Raw genomic sequence first — 10,433 nt, forward strand, 5'->3', positions numbered from 1 at the left:
GGATCTGTTTCTGCTAATGTTCAAAAATCAGCTAATGCCTAAACAGTAGCTTGAGGCATTGCTTACTATTCAATGAGTTGTAAATTACTTCTATGATCACAGCACTACAGAGAGAAACAAAAAGGTAAGCCAAATGCCTTGATGAAACCATGCTGTGGCCATGCCCAGCCCCAACTTGAATTACTTCATTTTTCTTTTTAATGCTTGTGATGGCTCAGAGTGTCCACCACACAATAGTTGCTTGATACATAGTTGATCCTGATGGTGCAGTAGGAACCCTTGGGCACTGTTAAATACTGTCTTGCTCACTAGTGTCTCTGTCTCAGATTTTCCTTGGCAGAGTGAATGTTATTGAAAATAAATATGTCTGAATTGTCCTAATGAAGTGATGCCAGAAACAAGAATATTTTAAGGCTTTTTGTGCCCCCTCGTGGAGCAGAAGTGACATTATGAAAGAAAATCTTTTTGAGAAGAATGAGGACAATGACGGAGGGATGAGGAAGGAAGCTCCGTTGCCAAGGTAACTGCGGCATCTCTTTCCAGTCATCTCCATAAGCCTTTTCTCTCCTTCATTCCTACCCAAGTAATTTCTCTCTTTTAGGGCTTTGTCATCAGATAAGCGTGCCTCTCCTTTAGCCTCTCTTTGATTACCACCTGTTTCTCTGCTCCCTCCTTTGCTAAAGGGGAAGGGATAAGAAACAATAGAATGGGAATTTTTAAAAAGCCTGAAATGCAAAACAATAATCAAAATCTCTAAGTGCATGTTCCTGATACTGACAGAAGCACATTTGTAGTCACATGAGAATAGTCCACGAACACCTTGTCCTTCACTGGCTCAGGTCTCATCCAAGCCTCCACAAGATACTGTCCGGGTGATGAAAATTGACCAAGTGAGTCACCTGAGTTGGCATCTTCCTATTTGTTCACCAGTCCACCACCACACCACATCCGCTTACAGGTGTATGCTTCCTCTCTCACCTGCATGCGTACCAGCCCACTCCCCAGTGCAGACCAACCGCAGTCAGGGAAAATAACATGCTCTGAGGACTGCAGTATGGCAGCCACGGGCTAGACATCCCCACATTGGGAACTTGACTGTGTGGATGAAATTCACAGGTTCTGCACATGTAAATCATTTTGTTCTCCCTGAGAACTTAGTAATGTTCTTTTGGGGAACCTGCCTTGATTCAGCTGCTCTCACATTGGCTGACCATGAGAAACCCAGTGACAAATACCCTCCACCCAGTCCCCGAGTGAGGGCTCCTGGAGAGTGTGGTGAGGACTCAGGGGAGGGTGGGTTTTTGCACAGAGGTCTGCCCCACACAGCTCAGTGTGATACTCCAAGCACAGAGATAGAAGCCAGAGTCGCTGAGCAGGAGCTTCTTAGAATGTAGAATGAAGTAGCCATCCTCGGGTCTGGAGGCTTCTAAGTTCTCGGGCGCCTGAGAGGCTACCTGGTTAGTAGTGATGGAGTAAAAGAGCATCTGGGGGCCCCCTCCTTCAGCCTGCCGGTACCAGTATAGGTTGGGGCTTGATGTCCCCTTCACTGTGCACTCCAGGGAGAGTGGGCTCCCCTTAAGCTTCACCTTGGTAGATGGCCACTGATGGATGGTCTGTGCTCCGACACCTGTGGGTAGTGGAAAAGGCCATTTGGAGTGAAGAATCCAGCCCAGCTTGCCTTCCATCCAGACAGAGGGGTGGCTCAAGCCCTTCCATGGCTCAGGAATATGGGATCAACCCCAGGAAGTAGGTTGGGAGGGCCAAGGGGGCAATGGGTCAGTGGGCAAGAGGACACCAGAGAGCAAATGCCTTCCCAGGAGACAGAGGTAACCAAGACCCAGCACACCAGTCATAAAGCCCCATATTCATTCCAGACAATTAAAGGAATGTAAAGAGAATCAAACCAATAGCTGAGGCTCTGGATTCACCGGGTTGAGTGAGAGTGAGGACTTGAAGGGAGGCTTACCAGAGAGGAGAGTACCCGTTAAGAAAGTGCCCAGGAGAAGGGCAAGGAGAGAGCAGAGCATGTTTCAAGCCTGCCTTCAGTTGAACAAGCCTAGTAGACAGGGCCAGGCAGGTGGCCAGGCCCCTCCCTCTTGGAGATCTGTGGCCACAGAGCAGAGGGATCATTTCCCTTCAAGCTGGGGAGGAAATGAGGCCAGTCTCCTTTTAAGTGTGTGATGAATCACCCCCACCATCCCTGGGAACCAGCTTTACCCTGCACCGGTATCTGTATTAAAATCTTGCTGAAGTCCTGGTATGTAAATAGATTTAATGACTCATGAGCTACCTGTAAACAAGAGATGACTCTCTGGCTCCCCCAGGAGACCACCAAGACTAACCACCAGAGAAACTGTGATTCTGGCAGGATGGTGAAAAGTGATTTTAGTCTATCTGAAGTTGGAAACCAGATATAGGACATGTCCACTGGGTAGCTGGAAAAAAGGCAAATCAAGGCTCAAGGGGATTTAGGTCTTCAGCGTTTTCAAAGCAAAAAAGCTCAGCTCTGAGGGAAGGATGAGAGCTGCTGTAACATCCAACCAAAGGATCTGCATGCTCTTCATCCTAGCAGACAGGATCTGAGACCTGGATGGCTAGATCAACTCCCAAACTGATCAAAGCTGGACTCTGTGTTCCTTGTGCCTCTGATTTGTCCTCTTAATGCAGCGCGAGGTAGAGACACATCCTGGGGCCTTGGAGCCAAATAGATCTGGGTTCTAACCATAACTCTGCTTCGTGCTGGTTAGGAAACCTCAACAAACACTGATCTTCAATTTTCTCATCTGTGAAATTAATATAAGGATTATAATACCTATAAATGGTTGAAAGATGCACTTTGCTTGGTGCATTGTATGCACTCATAAGTGTTGGCTGTTTTTTAGACTTCAGGGAAAGCCTGTGCTTACAGCAAATTGTAGAAGGTTTATAGTGTGGTAGAGTGGAGGGTGGGACTGAGGGGATGACAGAGACATCAGAATTATTGCCAGGCCATCAGTTTATAATAGCTAAGGATGAGAATCTGGTAGGCAGCTGGTATAACCTCATTCTGTTGAAATGAGACATAGGAACCCAAGATGCCTGGAGGACAGCCAACATGTCCCTGGGAACTTCCCCTTCTCTCTGCCTTTACCATGCTCTGTCCTCTGAGGATTCCTTTTCAAAACAATTACTCAGTGTGTGTTGGACATGGTAAAGTGGTGTAGGTGAGTAACTGGGAAAGAGTCTCAGTAGAAGTGGCCTAACAAGGAGAATGAGCCTGAAGCAAACCAGGAATTTGCAGTCCATTCCCATTTCATCAGAGTCTGGTGATGTATTTGTTATTGTTGCTGATGCTAACAATTCAAAGTTAGTGTTGGGATTCTTGCTTCCAACAGAGTTTCCGCTGGAGCACCTTTTTTGTTTGTATTTGAATGCACTATATTTGTAGGAGAGTGTTTGTTTTATTCTTTCCAAATTTAATGAATCCTCTTATAATATTTACTTAAAAGATGACAAAGCAAGTGGTAAGCATAGGATGCATCCCCTGAGCATTTAGAACATATGATGAAAAATAGCTATTGGCAGTTGTTCAATCTCAGTTTTTAGAAATCTGCTAATAGGACTCATTATAATATCTATGTATGTATGGCTGGAGGGAGCAGCCCAAGATGATGGGTGCCCACATACACACAGACAACCTCTTTCCTCCTTTAATTCCCCTTTCTGTTTGTCCTCCTTTCTTTTTGCTCCTAGAATTTTTGTTGACTTAGTCCTGAGCGGGAATGGGCGTGTAGGGAGGGTAGATAGGAAATGGCAGCAGATACAAGGAGGAGGGAATTGCTCTTGCTCTTGATGGGACCATGCCGTGCTCCCATTGGGCTGGCATTTCACACCAGCAAAGGCCATGTGGGTCTTGCATAGCCCAGAAGAGCTGATGTCACTCATCAGCTGCATTGGCTCAGCATCATCACCAAGCAGAGTCCAATACAATCTTCCTCTCTAGAGATGGCTCAGCAGATTAGAGGGTGAAGAGAAATATCAGACAGATCAGAATAGCCAGCTGGCTTCTGACTCCCTGATCACTGTCACAACTCAATAGCTTGGCACTCCTTCCATGTGGCTGATGCCTTAGAAAAATACCTCCTCATTCTCCATCCCTATCTGCAATGCTGCTTATTCATTTAATATACTCAAGTCATTCATATATTGAAATGTGAGGATATGATCCCTCTGCTCTGCGGCAGCAGACCTCCAAGAGGGAGGAATCTAGCCATATGTCTGGCCAGGTAAGGGGGTGTCAAACAGACAAATGGAACTGAAGGCTGGTTTGAACTATGCTCTGCTCTCTTCTTGCCCTTCTCCTGGTCACTTTCTTAGGTGAGTGTCCATATCTCTAGCAATTTTTTTATTACCATGTTGGGCTTCTCTCTCCATCCTAGATTATATATATATATATATATATATATATATATATATATATATATATATGAGGAAGGGAGAGGGAGAGAGAGATAGAAACATCAATGATGAGAGAGAATCATTGATCGGCTGCCTCCTGCACGTCCCCCACTGGGAATGGAGCCTGCAACTCAGGCATGTTCCCTGACCAGGAATCGAACCTTGACCTCCTGGTTCATAGGTCAATGCTTAACTGAGCCATGCTGGCTGGGCCATCCTAGATTCTTAATGAATCACGACTGACAGGATAAAGTTTTATCCATAAAGAGGATAGCAATAAATTCAACTCTTTTCTTTTTAATATGAAAACTGAAAGCTATCCCTAAACAGTAGATTTGGAAGATACTTGCAGTGTCTGTTCTTTTTCCACTACAGAAGAGTTAAAAATTACCTGGGCTGATGGAATGGGAGAAGAGTCAGCCAAGATGTTCTTAATTTCCCTGACCTCTAACCTCTCCTGCCTTGACCTCTACCTGGCTACATCCTGAACGGGGAAAGAGATGAGAGAAAGGTTGGGAGAGCAGAATCAGAAGCTCAGAGTCTGAGGGAAGAAATGAGTTGTCCTCATTTCCAGGGTGGAAAGAGCAAGGTTCTGCTTCCCTATCAGAGACCAGGAGGTAGAAATGGCTTGTGGGGAGCAGAAAATGCCCCCCAAGGTGTAAATTGCAAATATAGGAAATATGTTAAAGAATAGAAAAATAAATATCTAATCACATGCAATATCATGCAGCAGTACTGTTGAATGAAATAGAGCACTATGTGATACTATGGAAATATACCTAAAATATGCTGCTAAGCAAAACAAGCAAGCTGCCAATAATATGCATAAAGCAGTGTGATTTATATCAAAACACATATGCAAAACAGTTTATATGTATACTTACGCGCGCACACACACAGATATACACATTCATTTATTCAACCAGTAGTAATGGGGTGCTATCCATTCCCATATAGCTTATTTTAGTAAAAACTGCAAACGTATAGGGAAAAAAGGATTGGAAAAATGAACACCAGATTGATGACAATGGTTATTTCTGAGAAATAAAGCAGGAGAGGGAACAAGAGAAACTTTGTTAGTTTTTCAGTGTTTTTTCTTAGGTAGACATAATAGTATAATGTATGCTGAGTACCATTGACTAAGCCTCAGTCTCACCCCCCTTCACTTATTTGAGCCAGTAAGTACAGTCATTAGACTCACACTCCATTTTCCTTCCTCCCGTCCATAGTAAATATCTACTGAGAACAGCATCAAAGAAAGGTGCAGAGTAGTACAGACTGACAAAGGTCAGAATGTCCAGTGAAAGATGAATAAGTGAAATAAACAGAAGAAATGATCCAAGAGAAGAAGAGAGGACTGTGTGAATTGGAAATGCTGACAGAAAAGATGTTGAGAAAGAACTGTCTTGTAAGATAAAGGCATTCAGTGCTTGGCCCAAGTGGTGTACGATCTGGACTCTTGAGGGCTCCTCAACAGATAGCCTGAGCTCATAAATAAATGCCAGGAGGGGGACTAGAGAAAAGAACATGAATTGGTTATTGAATCATCTTAGGATGTGAAAATGGGTCAGCAGAGGGTGCTAAGCTATAGATTTTAGAGGGCTGTGGACATAAAAGGCAAAGACTTCAAATAATGACGAGCAGAGGGAGGGTGGCAGAAATGGCCCAAAGTACAGTTGGTCCTACCACCACCCACCACGGCCCCCCTCTGGTGTTAGTTTTGGAGAAATCTCAGATGAATCCAAGAGCGGGAGGAGGAATTTCTAAAGAGGAGGACTAGATAGGACAAGGATGTGAAGCTAAAAATAAAAGTTGAGAAAACAGTATGTACACTAACTGCATAATGTCAACAATTGTGGGGATGAGACTGGATGCTGCCAACAGGGTGCCTAGGGTGAAAGGGTGGTGCTCTGGGCTCTGGGTGTGGTTAATTGGGAACATTTGGGCAGATGGCAAAAAGGACAGCCATTCAGGGGAAAGTCAGAATGAGAACCGGGGTGTCCAGTTGCTGTCACTCCCAGATCAAGGGGCTTCAAAGTGGGAAAATCAAGTTCAAGAGGCTAGAGGCCAATGAACCTGCACACTCACACTCTCACACACACTTTCCTATGCACACCCGGAGATTCCAAATGGGAGGCTGGTAATGAGTCATATCAATAGAACAACAATTATTTGACCAGTCAGGTATGTTTATTCTTGACTATGTTACTAAGAGCAGTGAGGAAGTGAGAAAGCATCATTTACATCTTTGTTTAAAATCTTGCTGTGCTCTGTTAAAAGTTGTGTGCTAAACTATAACTGAGTTCTCTCTTACTAAAGGAAGTTGAGACAGAAGCAGTTTAGAAGGTTTCCTAAAAGTCAACAGTTGCTCAAGAAAGTGTCTCATGAAAGAAAACAATAAACTTCCTATGAAAATTTAAGAAATTCTGAAAAAGAAGCTTAAAAATTAATGGGCTAGCCCCTGCACACTGGAAGGTCAAGGGTTCAGGTCCTAGTCAAGGGCATGTACCTGGGTTACAGGTCTGATCCCCACCCCAGGTTGGGGTACGTGTGGGAGGCAACCCATCGATATGTCTCTGTCTCATCGGTATTTCTCTCTCTCCCAAACTCTCTCCTCCTCCCCCCTCACTTCCAATCTCTCTAAAATCAATGGAAAAAATACCCTCACTCCTTAGGTGAGGATTAAAGAAGAAATGAATAATAATAATAATGGACTAAAGAGATGCAGGGAATGGGCTTTTTTTTTTTTTTCCTAAGAAATAACATACTATGAGTACTTGAGTCCAGGTGCAATTTAGTTGTTTTCATATATTATCACCCTTAAAGTAAAGCTGTGAGGTAGTTGGTATTTGTCCCATTTAACAAATGAGGGCCTTAAGGCTTGGAGCAGCTAAATCACTTGCCTACGGTCACACAACACAGGCAACATCTGGGCTCCGCGTCATGTAGAACAACCACAATGCTCATGAGTTTAATGTACTCCACTCCATTACTTCTTGTCCTAGAGGGAGAACAGCCAGGATCTGCATGGTTGCTGTGCAGACCCCGGCATTTCCCCCTAATGTCTGATCCTCTCTCAGACACTGTGCTTGGTGTTGAAATGTTTAACAGCTTTATCCTGACAAAGACCTCATACTGTAGATGCTTTTAGTATTGCCTCTATTCCACAGATAAGAAAGCACAGATGGGTTAGACAATTCTGCCCATGGTCACAAGATTACTAAGGAGTTAGTTGAGCCGAGAGACCAACCCAGGCAGTCTGGCTCCAAAACTCTTAATGATGATGTTGTGTCATATCAGAGAAAATGGTTGGTTTTGCTTCCCCTATGGATAGAGAAGCAATAGAAAGAAAGCTGGGCTCAGAGGCAAGAGATGAAATTTTAAAAATCTTCTCTTCACAAGACTGTTGAGTAGACAAAAGAACAACAACCTGAGGTTTCTGTTAGCATGTACATTTGCAGTCTCAAGAATTTCAAACATTTGAAAGACAATGAGAATTTCACAGAAACTGAGAATTTTGGGACTCCTAAGTGACTTTCAAAACAAAGGGCCTGGAAGCAAGGCCAACTATGGAAATCAGGAAAAGGAATCAGGAAAAAAGAGAAAGAAAAAAAATCAAGTAAGTTGACTCAAAGTACAAAAATAGTATTAGTAATAATCAATTTTTATTGAGTGTTTGTCATTACCAGACATTATTGTAGACAGCATGTTACCCTGATCTAGAATGACTAGCAATGTGATCAGAATATCCCCCAGAACATGTTAGAAGATCTCTTTAAATGGCATTCATTTTTAAAATCTAATTAAGTAAATAAAGGCTTATTCTTTGAATGATTCTAGATTCCATGATTCTAAAAATAAAAGAAGATTCCAAGAACATAGCCAGAGAAACAAATGGCTTGGAGAACTGTTATAACAAAACAAGACAAGCAAATACACACACACACACACACACACACACACACACACACACACACGAGTTGATTCCTGCATGTTTCATAAAAGCCCAAGATGTGGCCACTACCTTTAGGCTTAATGAAGCTATAATTATGAAAAAAATAATAAGAAGCCCCTATGATGGTATTTTCACTAATAGCAGTGGCTTATCCATGTCAGGTGAACTTCTTAAAATGTCCCAAGTCTGAGGAAAGTAGAAAATAAGAAGATAGAAGCTTAAAGAAAGATTAAATAAAGAAGCTGGTATAGGACAACTGGTCTACACTTATAAAATTTCAATATCATGAAAAACCAAGAGAGAAGGAATTCAAAGATATTGTCACCTGTACATGCCATATCATTTATATATGGCATATATTTGACATTTATGTATGTTACATATCTAACATTATGAAAAAATTAAAATCTGTTTTAGAGACAAGAAAGCAAATACCTAAGTGTAGAGGCAAATAGCTTGTGAGAGAGGCAGCATTCACAAGGTGTGCTAAATGCAGATAAGTTAGTAATCTCTGAGACACATACAACTAGATAAAACCCAGCCTGAATGTGCCAAACATAGATAGAAATGGATGGGGGGAAAGTGAAAGGAAAGAGGAGAGGGAGGGAGGGAGGGAAGAAAGAAGGAAGGAAGGAAGGAAGGAAGGAAGGAAGGAAGGAAGGAAGGAAGGAAGGAAGGAAGGAAGGAAGGAAGGGAAAGTTGTTTTGAGTCCTGGTCATTATGCAGATTCAGCAACTGCCCTGAACTGCTTAAATTCAGGCTTTTATGTGAAAGAGAAATAAACTTCTATCTCATCAAAATCCACCCTGCAGCCTTTTTACCAGCTCTCGATTGCTTCACTCAGAGCTTCTTTTATATAAATGGGGGGGAAAACAACCCACTCTTTTTGTTTGTTTGTTTTAAGCCATGATTATTGAACATCTCTTACCAGCAGAAGAATGCATAGCCTAATTGATATAAGCTCAAAAGGGAGATCCTTGTTTTGGATACTTTGCTCATTGGCTTCATAAGGCAGCACATGGAGGATGCCCAGAGTTTATTTCAGGGCATAGATGAAGGAAACAAAGCAGGATGCAGGATGCAGGATGCAGGACTGAGTGAGTGGATCTGGTGACACTTATTCCTAATCAAACGTATTTTAGACCAGAATGTGATGTAAAACAATGGCTTCATTTCCCTGACTAGGGTGTTCTCCAGGACAGGAAAATCAGAAGGAAAGGGAAAAATAGAAATAAAATAAGGCTCTTAATGTAAAATGCTTCATGTAGCCAACATGTTATCCAAATAATCCTAAATTTACAGAAAAAGTCAAGGCAGAGGCACATCCCAACACCTATTCCACCTGTTCAACCCAATTTCTCTTTATCCTATTATTTCTGGACCTAATTTTCTAATCCTATATAATAAAAGGCTAATATGCAAATTGGCTGAATGGTGGAACAACCAGTCGCTAGGATGTGCACTGACCACCAGGGGGCAGATGCTCAGTGCAGGCGCTGCCCCCTGGGGGTCCGTGCGCTCCCACAGGGGAAGCACTGCTCAGCCAGAAGCTGGGCTCATGGCTGGAAAGCACAGTGGCAGTGGCGGGAGCCTCTCCCACTTCCGTGGCAGCACTAAGCCTTCAGTCGGACATCCCCCAAGGGCTCCCAGACTGCAAGAGGGTGCAGGCCCTGCTAAGGGACCCCCCCTGAGTGCACTAATTTCATGCACCGAGCCTCTAGTACTTTTATATTCACCTTTTTGCATCCAAGATCATCCCTTTAAATATTCACAATGTATATTATTGCTATTTCTTTTCTCTTTACTCTTTTCAAAATTCTGTTCCTTCCTTTCTGCTCACTGTTATCAAAAATCCCATTGTTCCTAAGTGAACCAGACACACATCCTCTCTGTACCTGGGTCATATTCATGTAAACACTCAGTGGGAGTGAGGATGAGCAGAAAATCACTTAACCACGGGGATAGTATACAGGGAGGGGATGACAGCAGTCTTGCAGAGAAATTGCTCACACAGAGATGCTCAGATAAATCTGTAATCAAA

At 43.0% G+C, this 10,433-nt stretch overlaps 1 gene segment (V, D, J or C); it reads right to left on the reverse strand.

Moving 5' to 3' along the window:
• Positions 1–1,283: 1,283 nt before the first annotated feature.
• LOC132211372 (T cell receptor beta variable 30-like) lies at positions 1,284–2,457 on the reverse strand. The segment is given in 2 exon segments: positions 1,284–1,627; positions 1,967–2,457. Coding segments are annotated over 2 exon segments (405 nt in total).
• Positions 2,458–10,433: the final 7,976 nt, after the last annotated feature.

This window comes from Myotis daubentonii, chromosome 10 (genome assembly GCF_963259705.1).
Source record: "Myotis daubentonii chromosome 10, mMyoDau2.1, whole genome shotgun sequence".
NCBI lineage: Eukaryota > Metazoa > Chordata > Mammalia > Chiroptera > Vespertilionidae > Myotis > Myotis daubentonii.